Consider the following 13,154-nt stretch of genomic DNA (forward strand, 5'->3'; position numbering starts at 1 on the left):
ATACTGACCCTGCAGATTTTTGATGCTGAACTGCTCATTTAAATTTTGGAGGTGTTGTTCTCCTCTGGGGCTTTGATACATTACTCATGGAAATGTGTGTTTAGAGATGGAAAAGGAGGGAAATGGCCCTTGTGAGGGACAAGTGAGTGTTTTACTCTGTTCACCATGTATCTGCACAAATGGGATGTGGTATTATCCATTTCCTTAAAAAGGGGAGAAAAAAAACCAACCTGTGACAGTTTTTCACAAGGAATAACAAATTTCCTAATCTTTAAATAAACATCATTGTATCCTGGTAGAGAAAATGGGGTAAGAAATAAGGGTTGACTGCTCCTTTTTCTACAACCGTGTAACTAGATGAGAGTTTTGTCTGTTCCTCCTCTTCCTCACAAAGGAAACACCATTTCCCTGGTGACAGATTTTGGGGCTAATAAGCAGAAATTGCCTCCAGGCTTTGATGCAGTGCTTGCAATTAAAGTGAACAAAATTGTACATGTTCTTGAAATATTAAGGGGGTAGTTGGAAGCTTGTTGCTCTTCAAGAAAATGAGGAATTAATCACTGGAGATGCTTGATGGATACAGAGGAGGCTTAATCCCTTAAATTTGATGTATCATTGGAGAGATTATGAAGGTGGTGCTGGGGACTGGCTGTCCCCAGGTCAATTAACACTGAGTTAATGAGGGACTGCAGTGAAGGAGGGAGGAGCTGTGGGAGGGAAGTGGGTGGAAGGGGGGATGACCCAGCACGTGGCTGTGGTCACAGGAGAGGCTGCTCCTGCACGTGGTGTCTGGAATTCCAAGCTCGAGGGATTGGCAGGGGGAAGTTGGAAGTGCAGGGATGATAAGAGCAGCACCACGTGTGCTGGGGATATCAAGCAGGTCCTGACAGGCTGTCCCTGCCATCAGCCCCAATGCCCTTATTCATCTATTTTGGGCACAAAGTGTTTGGGAAAAGGGTCTCATTAACCTGTCTGCTGAATCTTTTCCTGATAAAGTGCTAATCATTATTATAGCAAGGAGAAAACACAATGTGCAAGTTTTGAACTGGAGCTGTAACAAATATCCAAAATCCAGTTCAGTTAATTCCATATTCATTTCCTTTTGTCTGAGTTATTCCTCTTTGTCTCCCCTCTCCCACCCCCATTTGGGAAGTGCCTTCCCACAGAAGAGTGGATGCAAAACCTCATTATACCCTGAGCATCCACTGGAAATACTAAAAGTTGATTGCACAGATGAAATTGAAGAGAACTGAACCTCACCAGTGATCTACATTAGATTTGGGAAATGAAAAAAGCAGCTAAGTTTAACTGATCACTTAAGATGACAGCCTTAGCATTAGTTATAACCTTGAGGATTCCCTAGAAATCCCAGCAAACACCACAAATCCTGTAGGAGGTGTGTATTTGAAAGCAGCAGAGCACGATAAATCCTCATATATTAACTTAATTTGGGAAAAAATTGTGGCGCTGTGTTGTAGCTTCAAACAGTGATGGCTTCCAGAGCCCAAAATGGAAATGTACTGAAATTCTGTGGTGGGATGCAGGGAGAAGAGCGTGGTTGGCTGGGAAGTGATGCCTTTGCAGTTCTGACTAAATAAACCGTGACAGCACAGACTAAATGCAATGAAAAATAAGGTACAGCAGCGTCTCAGCTCGTGAGCTCCAGCCCACACCTCATCTCAGTGTCATGACTGGGCTCAGACAGGGTGGGCATGATTTGTTTAAATTTGTACAGGGAGGCAAGAGCTGAGAAGTGCCCAGATCCCAGCTCTGCTCCTCACCCATGGGAAGCACAGAGAGGGCAGTGCCTGGGGAACATCCTCTGGCCAAACGGGTGTTGGACTGCATGGAACAGGCTGCAGCATCATTTTCTGTTAACTGTCATTAGAAATAACAGGTGGCATCTTGCTTTCCAGCTTTTCCCACCTGTAAATAGAATAAATGTTCCAGAAATATCTCCTCCTTGCAACTCCTTGTCAAGACCTTTGGTAACAGGAGCACCATGAAGCTCATAGCTAGAGGTTCCTACAAGCTGCATTTCCCCACTAAAATTGAAAGAATTGAGCAAAATTGCTTTTGGATAAAGTAATTCAAAACTTGTGCTGTTTTTTAATTGAGCTTTTGTATCTTTGTTAACTGGTTTTTGTGTTTTGTTGGGTTTTTCCTGTAGCTCCCCAGAGGAATTTTGAAATTGCCTTTAAGATGTTTGATCTGAACGGCGACGGCGAGGTGGACATGGAGGAGTTTGAGCAGGCAAGTTGGACAATCAGTGCTGTGGCATCTGAGCCATAAGCACAGCATCCCTGTGTGATGTTACTGCCTTCATTTTTGTGCTTAGTGCTGGTTTGCACCTTTCCCTTCTGTGCTCTGCTGTGCTGCTTCAGTGCTGCTGTTTGTTTCTTTAAACTGGATGTGTCAAGAGAAAATTTTTCATTCAACCAGGTCAACCTGCAGGACAAACTCAGCTTTCCTGTGACTTTGTCACCAACATTCAAGGCCAGGCTGTGTGGGCTTTGGAGCAACCTGGTCTGGTGGAAGGTGTCCCTGCCTGTGGCAGGGGGTGGAACTGGATGAGCTTTAAGGTCCCTTCCAACCCAAACCATTCTGTGATTCTGTAACATTTTCCTTACAAAAAGTCACCTTCAAGGTAGAAAAAGAACTTTTTTTTCACTCTACTGATAAAGTGGGATTTTGATCCTATTGCCTTCACGGCTTCTACTGCATTCCTTAATTTTGTCTTCAGAGAATAGCCAAGGTGAGTCTGCTTCAAAGGAGAGTTTATCCACTTATTCCAGTGTAATCCTAAAATGTGTTATTGAGAGCATGTTTTCATTAGTCCTCTACTTCTTATAAGGCTTCATCAACAGGGACTTGGCTGCAGGTGTTTTAATGAGTTTAGCCTTCATGTCTGATACTGGTGAGCTCTTCCTATAAGCTGTGATTTATGGTCGTGTCTGAGTGAGAATAGATTGAAGGCTCGAGCTGTCAGTGGGGAAAAGATTTGCCCTCCCCAGGCAGAAGAGTGTGATTTTCCTTGCCTATTTCTAGCCTTAAAATATTGGGAACTTACAAACACCCTGAAATCACATCCTGAATCACCAGTGTGTGCTATTCATAAAAGGAAATTTAAGTGCATTTACAAAGTGCTACCCAAGAACAAAGCAGCCCTGGAGAATCCAGGGACAGATTCTTACTCATGAGTTGGCTCCATGAGTAATTAACTGCAGAAGAGTCTCCACAAGGTCGTGCTTGGGGCACTTGCTATAAATGGGAAGAACTAGTGGCAAAGGAGGTCTGTTGAATTACCTTCCCTTTCTAATCTTTTACTGTCATCCTCCTTAAATTATTACCTGTGTGTATGGTGTCATCATCAGGAGCTTGCTCCAGAGCCATGGAATATACCTGAGTAAGTGCAGGGGTTTAGATGGGAGACTGGAGTGTGTTGATCTGCAGTCTGACATCACTTCACTTGACAGCTTGAAATGTAGACCTGGGGTTTTGGTCACATTCCTTCCTCTTGGGTTTCTGTGGTTGAGATGACCCCCGAGGTATCAGAAAGTCTCTTTATTCCCAGCCCTGCGACCGAAGAAGTTGAGATTCCTCGGTTCTGCTTTTCAAGGTTGTTTATTTTCTCTTATCTGACCTGCTGAGATCTGTCCAGCAGGTCAGGTTGTGGCACACTGACCATCCTTGGGGTGGTGTTAACTTTTTATACTAAGAACTACATGTACTTTATTTACAATAACTTCCCAATACCTATCACCTATGTTAGACAGTCTGTCTCTACTCTAAACCAATCCAAAAGTGTCACCATCCCAGCAGAAGATGGAGGACAAGAAGAAGAAGGACAGGACATGCCCATATTCCTCCATCTTGCCTCCTGAACCCCTCCATTCTATAACCCTAAAATTCTACTTTTTCACCTGTGATAAATTCTCTATCATTTTACTCAAACTCTTGTGGTTTGTAACTCCTCACACAAAGTTGGTCATTGTTTCCATGGGCTAAAATTGAAGGCATAGGTGTCTTTGATTCCATGCCAAGGTCTCTGAGCCCCCTGCCAGGGTCTGGAATCACCCAGGGCAGCCAGAGGGATGTCCTGGGTCCCGACACCTTCCTTTCCCCAAGTAAAAACCACTGTTCTTCTTTCTATCTGCATAGTACATGGAGACAGCACTCCACTGCAGCTGTGGGATCATATTGAAGAGTCCAAAAGGTGATTTATGGTAGTTGCAGTGTTCTAGAATGAAATCAATTATGGAGATAGATGAATTAAAGAAAAGCAGAGAACGATTAACCTCCTACTAAAAATGCAGGGATGCCAAGGTGCTAACTCAGGTGTCACGTTTGGCTTTTTTATTAGAGCCACCTGAAATGAAAAAGGAACATTTCTACAAGATGAATGTTTCCTAATTGCTGTGAAGATGAGGGTACAAAATTGAATTCAATTATTTCAAATAATTCAGTAGACCAGGGGAAGTTAAGCATGCATTAAGTCACATAAATATCCTTAGGAAGGGGAAGGTATTTTTGTTAAGCTGGTTACCTGTGTCAGTGCTTGTATAGAAAGGAATAAAGTTCCTGGTTAGCATCAGAATATTTGGGTGAAGGCTGAGAGTAAGAGGATGAAGGAGCTGTTTTGGAAAGTGAGAAGATATCTGTGGAGATACTGATTTGCTGCAAGAACAAACACAGCTCCAGTGGGAGGCACATATATCTCATTATGCAAACATCTAACATTACAAACAGTTGTTTATATGATAAATCCTCTTTTTCACTCCTTATGGAAATGCCTCAGGAAGAGCATGAAGGATGGCAGAGTTTGCAGCTCTGTCCTGTTAATCTCACCTGGCAGGAGCAGCTGGAACTGACCCTCTCAGGGGATTATGCAGCACTTTAAAAGAGCAACATCATTTTGGGGAGAATGGGTGGAGGAAGAGGGGGAAGAAAAGGACACCAGGGAAGCATCATTCCATCCCTGCTGGCTGTGAGCACATGGGAATGAACTTCCTACTCCTCCCTCACACCTTCTCTTTGGAGGCAGCCAACAGCAGGTCCCTCTTCTCACTGATGTTTGAAAACTTCATCAGGAAAGAAAATTACTTCAGTAATTTAGCTAATATGTGACTTAGCTGGAGGCTTTAACTGCCTAATAAAAAACCATTTCATTTCTTCAGGCCCTGATGAAGAATTTCAGGGGTTTTATCCAGTTGAGGCATGTGGTTAGTGCTTAGTCCTGAATAATGTGGTGCCTGCATCAGTATTGCCTTCAATTCTTCATCCTTTGGCATATAAATTGTGAGTTTACTCCTCTGTTTTTAAAGAAAAGCTGGCTGAAAAGTAGAAAACTTGCATGCAGTGTTACTGGTGATTTCTCTTTGAGTCTTTAACTATTTTAATTTATTTTTCCCCCCTCATCTGGTACAAAAGATGAAACATGACAAACACTTAGGCTGAAATAGGAACAAAAAAGAGTGGAGCATCTCAGAGCTCCCTGTCTCTCGGGGTCGGCTGCTTGTTCTCTGCCCCCGAGGTGAGTTGGGTGGTCCAGGGAGCGACCCCAGGCTCTGAAGAATGAGACTGGACTCTTTGTTGTTCGGTCTTCAGGTTGTTTATTAAGTCTTATCTACAAAATTTTCTCCCTGGCAGACAGAGGTCTGACCAGCAAGGCAGCCACGACGCTCTCCGACCGCCCCCAAGGCTGCTCGGTCTCTTATACCACAAATTACGTATATCATATTTACCTTTACCTCCCAATACCTATCACCCATGTTGGACAGTGCACCCCTTCCCCAAACCAATCCCTGAGTGCCAACACCACAGCAGAAGATGGAGAACAAGAAGAAGAAGGAAGAAGGATGAGACACGCCCTGTTCCCTCCATCTTGTCCCCATTACCTTTATACAAAAATTTTTAAAACTTATATTTTCACCCTGTGTACACCTTATAAAAACACCCTTTAAACCTGTGTGACCTTCCAGCCCTCATACCAAACTGGCAATTCATTTGCAGGATCGAAATCCAGCCACCAAGTGTTCTGGGCATCATGCCAAGATCTCCGAGCCCCGTGACGGGGTTTCGGCTCTCGACGTGGTCTCGGGGGACTCCTCACATCCGGAGTGATGTGCAGAGTTCCCACACCTGTCCTTGCAGGATTGATGAGCTGTGGGTGAGGGCAGCTCCTTGCAGTGGTGCCTGCCTTTCTGGGCAGTGAAAGGATTACCCAAAACAGGGACTGCTTCAATCATTTTGGCTCTAGTGCCCACAGGTGGATTTTCAACCTGTCCAACACTTGTTACAGATGGGAGAGGAAAAGAGAGCCATAGGATTCCCCATAAATAACAGGCAGGAAAAGCTGCTCTCTGGAGCAGTCTGCAGTGTGGTAAACACTGATGTAGAAACAGGGGCACTTTTCCAAGCTGGCCTTAAATTGCCTTGCTTCAGACAGTTTATAAATATTTGTCTCCAAACTGTGCTGCATGCAGAGCTCACAGTTAACAGTGAAGCACAAAGCAAACTGAGGAGTTGCTATTTGCAGTGCAAAAATCAGAAAATTCCTGAATAGTTTGGGTTGGAAAGAACCTTAAAGATTATCTCAGTCCAACCCCCCTGCCATGGGCAGGGACACCTTCCTCTCTCCCAGGTTGTTCCAGGTTCTGTCCAGCTTGTTCTTGTACACTTCCAGGAATGGGGCAGCCACAGCTTCTCTGGGCAATCTCTGCCATGGCCTCACCACCCACACAGAGAAGAATTTCCTCTCAAAATGTAGTCTTAAAGCTCCTCTCTTTCAGTGTAAAGCCATTACCCTTGCAAATAGTCTCTCTCCATGTTTCTTGCAGGCTCCCTTCAGGCACTGAAAGGCCACAATTAGGTCACCCCACATCCTTCCTCATATCAGAGTGACCAAAAAGCCTCAAAACCTCTTTTCTGTACTTTTTTCCTCTTGATTTTCTCCTCTAGTTGATTTTCCTTGTAGAGGAAGAACAGCCAGCAGTCTCTGCTTGGGATGCAGGGTTTCCAGCAAGGTGAACCCAGCAGCAATAGTGTGGTGTTTTCCTCTAGAGCACCCCTTTGGGGCTGTTCCAGCACTCACTCTCATTAGGAAAAGGTTGAACACACTGAATACCACAATAATGAGGTTCTGGCATCCCTGTGACTGCTGGAGCTCTTGGCAGCTGCTCTTCTTCCTCCCTTCCAACTCCTGTCTGCAGGGGGAAGAGGCTGATGGCAAAGCAGTGGTGGTTGCTGGAGCTTTGGGAAGCCTGGGCTGTCAGGTGGCTTTTTTTTCCCCTTCTATTTCAAACTTCTTGTCCTTAATATGAATCCTTTTGCTGCCTTCTTGGAAGAGGTAAGTTGCTACACAGAGAATAAGCCTGGCTTCTCATATCCCAGCAGTAATCACTCAGATTGACTTGGTAGTTTAGTGAGATACTTGAGGATGGAGAGAGGACATGGCTGCATTTGGCTCGGCTGCCCCCTTAAATTTGCTTCTATTCTTTTAGTATAGTTTTAATGTAATATATATCATAAAATAATAAATCAAGCCTTCTGAAACATGAAATCAGATCCTCATCTCTTCCCTCAACCTGAGACCCCTGTGAGCACGGTCACAATAAACCTCTGATGTTTGTGGATTAATTTTCCTAGCACAGAGAAACCAGCAGCTGGTACCCCCACAAAGGATGGCAAAGGCTCCTGACTGGTTTTGACTGTGTTATCTCCCTGGGGTTTGTAGGTGCAGAGCATCATCCGCTCGCAGACCAGCATGGGCATGCGGCACCGGGACCGCTCCACCACCGGCAACACCCTCAAGACCGGCTTCAACTCCGCCCTCACCACCTACTTCTTCGGGGCTGACCTCAAGGGGAAGCTCACCATCTCCCACTTCCTGGACTTCCAGCGCAAGCTGCAGCACGACATTCTGAAACTTGAGGTTTGGAATGGTTGTTTTTGTCCAGGGGAGGGCAGTGCAGCATGGGTTGTGCTTAGCGTGGGTGTGAAGAACACCAGTCACTTGTTTTTTTAAAATTTTGAAAGTTTAATGATAATAAAATGGTTATAAAAATAGCAATATAATTAGAGTAATAATAATTTGGACAATTAGGATTTAGGACAATATGAAACAGTAAAAACAAATAGTTACAGACAGTTTGGGTACCTTTTTCTGGGCAAAATAAGCCCAAAAAAGGCCCCACGTTAACAGAGGATTAACCCTTAAAAGCAACAGCCTGTTGCATATTCCTACACCTCATCCATGATGCATAAATTCCATTCAAACACAGGATTCTGTCTGGGCAGTGTCAGCTTCTTCCTCTGAATCCTGACTGAGTCTTCAGGGCTGAGCAGGCAGGAACAACTCAATAATGGAGCAATAAATTCTCTTTCTCTGAAAGATTCAGGTGTCCTGTGGCTGCTATCTAGGTGTGAGTCCTTTCTTTTAAAAAAAGTATCTTACATAGCATAGTTTCTATTTTAACATTTTGTTATAACATAAACCTATATTTAACACACTACTTAAGAAAATGCAGCATAACTTTCTAACATAACACATACAATATTCATTTGAATATTTGCGAAAAACCAATCATAAAATACACATTTTTCATAGTGGGGAAATCTGGAGGAGGAGCAAGAGATTGAGAAGGGTACAGGAGGAATTTCTACAGCTGTGACTTGCAGATCCAAGCTGTTAAATTCCTGATGAGCATTTCAGTGCCTGTGGCGCTCCCCAAGGAATGTCTCCAGCATTTGTTGGTGGCTGCTCTTGGTACACCCTGGGTGTGTGTCCCTCTAAAAGCCTGGCTGTTGCCTTGGCTCTGCTGATGGAGATGATTTAAGGGAAAAACAAGAGGTTGTGAGTGGCCTGTTGCTGCCTTGCTGAGGAAGGTTGGTCTCAGTCCTAATCAGTGAGCTGGGCCCTAAAGGACCAGGATGTATAACATTCCCAAAACTCTTAATTGTCACCATCATATTTTCTGAAAAATCCCTTTGCTGGGATTTCTTCTCCTGGGAAGCTCAGAAGCCTTAGAGAAAAATGAAAACAATAATTATCTGATTTGCTTCTCCTGTGTTTTGCTGCTTTGGAATGTGGTTTGGCCATTGTTTACCAACTGATCATTGTTTCATTGGTTTCATGTGAATTGCTTTAACCTAATGACCAATCACAGTCAGGCTGTGTCAGACTCTGGAGAGAGTCACAAAATTCATTATTATCTTTTAGCCTTCTATCTGTATCCTTTCTCTATTCTGTAGTATAGTTTAGTATAGTATTCTTTTATATAATATAGTAACATAAAATAATAAATTAGCCTTCTGAGAACATGGAGTCAGATTCCTTCATTCCTCCTCTGTCTGGGGAACCCCAAAAATACCACACTTCATCTCTGCTTTTGTCCCCACCTTTTCTGTTTGCTTCATTATTCTGAGTGTTTCTGCTGGGAAAGTGTTCAGTGCTTGTTTGGATCCTCCTAAATAGGTGGTCCTATTATGTGACTTCTGTTGTCCATCTCTTCTGAATTTGGTCTCCTTTTTAATTTGCATTACTCTGAGTTTTAACAGCAGCTCCCAACCTCCTGCTCCTCATCACATAGCCTGAATTTAAGCATCACCCTTCAAAATTTGGTTCTTTGGTATAAAATCAGTAGAAGGACAGCAACAGGGGACTTGTTGGTCTGTCTCAGCTCCCAGGCAGAGCTGACTCAGTTGGAAATGGTGCCCATCACTACATCAGGCTGCAGGGTTCAACCTGGCTTGAGCAAAACCAAGCTTTTATTTGCATTGGAAATCAGGATTTGTGCATAGGAAGATGTCCCTCAGCCTATCAGGATAACAGAATTCAGAGCTCTGTCACTTCAGTCTGGTGTATTATTGCTCACATGCTCAGGCTGTGTGATCAGCATTTTCTTAAGTTCTTATCAAGTCAGTCATTGCAATTTAAAACTGAATTTATTCCCTTTTTTAATTTGGAATTTACAAATCCAAATAAGAAACTGACCCAAGGACTGATTATTTTATTTTTGTGGAGGCAATTGCCCGGTTCACTGCCTTCATTTCCTGGCCATTAAGCAGGTGCTGTGGCCCTGCCTTTGCAGGGGGAATTGGCTGTCCAAGACAATGTTCTTTGTGAACTGGGTCAGCTCCTCAGTGCCTCTGCAAATTGAAAGGAATAAAATACTTTTTAAGGTGAAGAAACATCGGTGTAACTTGAATGTAAAGGCAAGAGAAGCAGAGATTATTCTATGCCCCGGTTTTCCCCTGCCCTGTTCACTCCAGGGGTGGGCTCTGAAGTGTTCCTGGCCCTGTGCTCCCTCCACAGCTCCCCACTGCCCTCATTAAGAGGCAATGGGGATTTTTCTTTTCAGTTTCATGATACTTGTTCTTCTATTCCTGCTGTGACAATTTAGTTTTTTGTTATTTCAGTCAGTTGTGCATCTTCCTGGCTAATAGTAGTTGCTTCTCTAACAGATTATTTATAACTGGGGACAATAAAAGATATTTATGTCTGGGTAAGTTAGCAAATATCATTAAAGCATCATTACTGACTCCCTGCCAGCCCCAGGCTGATACTGATTTCCACTGAAACGTTGGTGGTTCTGTTCTGCCAAACCTAACTTTTCCTTGAGTTCATGCTACTAAAGCCCTGATTTTCCTGTTCCTTGTTCTCATTGATTTAGGCAAAACAGGCCTATTTCTGTCCCCAGCATTATGCAATGTGGCTTCTCTCCTCTTCAGCTTTTAGTTCTTTTGACCTGATCTCCCACCTTTTCTCCTTCCTTCACATTTGATGTGTTTGTTCACACTTAAGGAGCTTTTCCCAGAGTGTCTGGTGGGTTTGTGTTGTTCTTTTCCCAGGGAGTGCCCCAATGACCTCAGCTGCTTGAAAAGCACAGCAATTCAGAGATGAGATTCTCTTGAGCAGAGAGGGCTTTACCCTGACCCATGTAAATCAGGAAAATGTGAGAAGTGGTGCTCTGCTGAACTCTTCTTCCCTCATCTGCTCATCCTCTGCTGGCTCAGTAAAACTGGAGCATGGCCTGAAGCTGGGATGCTGATTTGAAACCCAGTTTTTGTTCATGATCGGAGCTCTGGGGAAGTCCTTGGGGAAATGCAGGTCTGAAGAATCTCCTGGGGCTGCTGCAGCCCCTGAGTGACCCAGAGCCTCTGTTCTCCATCTGGGATGCTGCCTTTGTCTCATCTGAAAGAAAGCTGCTTTAAGAAAGAACTTTTTTTTTAAAGCTTTTTCCCTTCAGCTCAGGATCCAGGCATTTCTGCAGTTCATACACTTGAGCTGTTTTCTGCTGACTGAAGGTGGAACAATAGTTTCTGACCATCTGAACCCACTTTATCTTCCTCTTACTGATTTTGGTTCATTTTTTTAATCAAAATATCCATGCATATTTCTTGCTAGGATTCAGCAGAAGCTCTCACAGAGGAATTAACTCAGACAAAGCCCTGAACATTTCAATGTTCCTTATGGCTGAAGTGTTGATAGCAGGTTTAAGTAACCATGGCCTGCTGTTCTCTTCTTTTCTGCTTTTATTTCTTTTTTTATCCAAGTATATTTTCCATCATTTTATGAAGACTCAGCAGTCAACTCAGTTGCAGGAAGGGAAGGATGAGGAAAGTAACCACAGCCAGAGGTAGAGGAGAAGCTTTTAATGCCTTATTTCAACTTTTTGGGGTTTGGCTGCTTGGAGAAAGCTGTGGTCAGTTTTTGGGTTATGGGGTGGCCCTGCTTAGCTAAGCCTGAGCCACAGGAACCAGCCCAGCAAATGGGGCTCCTGGCAAGGTCCTATGGCCAAAAAGTCCTTTTTTCTGGTGGCTTCCTTTAACAAACAGTGACAAGTTTGTCTGGACAGGCTCTGCAGTTCTCACATGTCCCCTTGGGACAGGTGGTGTTAGCCTCTTTTTTTGGGTGTTTGAGTGGAAGATCTCTGTGAGTCTGGAAGATGAATAGGACTTAACATCATTGTTTATGCTATTTCTGCTTGTTAGTGCCTGTCCCAGATATCCCTGTGTCCTTGGTGGACCAAAAGGAGTCCTAGCCAGCCTTTGGGGCTCTCCCAGCCTAAATATTTTTAGGATTCTGGAAAAGCACCCTGAAGAGCTGTGTGAGCCCTTTGTTCTCCTTTTCTTTATTACTCCTGCAAGGCACCCCAAAACCTGCTGAGAGCACTGATTTCATCTCCATATTTTTTCTTTTTTTCTCTTATTTCTTCTCCCAGGATTAAGGATGCCCCAAATGTCCCTCCCAAGCAAAGTAAAATGGGATTATTACATAAGAATATGGCAAAGGTACAAGACATCATTGTGGTCATCTGGGAAATTCCTTATTTTCTGTGTCTGTTCTGTGACAGGTGATGTGGGAGTAACCTCTTTATCCTGGAAATTCCTGTTTTCATGGCCAGTGCCAATAGAGTTACTGCCTGGTTTGGTTTTTATGAGGAAGGGGTGCTGGATGCTCTTCCATCTGCCCACATCTCATTAGAAAGTCCTAAATCCTTTGGGATCTCAGGCTTGTCTTAACAAATACTCTGGTTTTTCAGAATTGGGTTTTCTGGTAATAAAATCTGTAATTAAATCTGTTAAGTGTCTTTCTGAGTCCCAGTTTTGGAATACTTAGTATCCAAGTAATCCTGTAGCAGGTATTAAAAACTGCTGTGTTGTTACCAGCTTACTCAAGATTTTTTGGGATTCTGCCCTGGTTTTTATATAGGCTGGCAGAGCAATACAGCTTTTCAGTGATTTGTTAACAGTAACAAAGCTTGCAGTAATGACTCACATATCTTTGTTTCTGCTGCAGTCATTTCGGGGGAAAATGAGTAGCTTAAGTAAATGGTTTTGAGTAGCCTGAAAAATGAAGTGTGACAGTGTCAGATTGGCTGAGCTTGGTAAGGAAGGGCCCAAAACTCAGACTTTTTAGAGGTGAGTTTGCTGCTGAACTTACACAAGACATTTTTGTTTGGTTTTAAGTCACCTTTATGACAGTCTCTGTCGTGATCAGCTGTGTTGTCTCTCAAAGTTTCCTTTACCTGCTGATCCTCTCACTTCAGCCTCACCCTGACCCAGCCCCTGTGGGAACAATGATGGGAAATGTCATGTTTTCCTTTTCTCCTTATGAGTTTTGCCTCTTCAGCAATCCTGTAATGGATTTT

At 43.6% G+C, this 13,154-nt stretch overlaps 1 protein-coding gene across 5 annotated transcripts in view; it reads left to right on the top strand.

Moving 5' to 3' along the window:
- MICU1 (mitochondrial calcium uptake 1) overlaps positions 1 to 13,154 on the top strand; it is a 91,233-nt gene that overhangs the window by 53,597 nt on the left and 24,482 nt on the right. For all 5 annotated transcript variants that reach the window (XM_030951003.1, XM_030951004.1, XM_030951005.1 and 2 more), the window contains 2 exons: positions 2,171 to 2,253; positions 7,736 to 7,933. In XM_030951003.1, coding sequence (XP_030806863.1) covers positions 2,171 to 2,253; positions 7,736 to 7,933 — 281 coding nt within the window. The remainder of the gene's footprint in view (positions 1 to 2,170; positions 2,254 to 7,735; positions 7,934 to 13,154) is intronic.

Source organism: Camarhynchus parvulus, chromosome 6 (genome assembly GCF_901933205.1).
Source record: "Camarhynchus parvulus chromosome 6, STF_HiC, whole genome shotgun sequence".
NCBI lineage: Eukaryota > Metazoa > Chordata > Aves > Passeriformes > Thraupidae > Camarhynchus > Camarhynchus parvulus.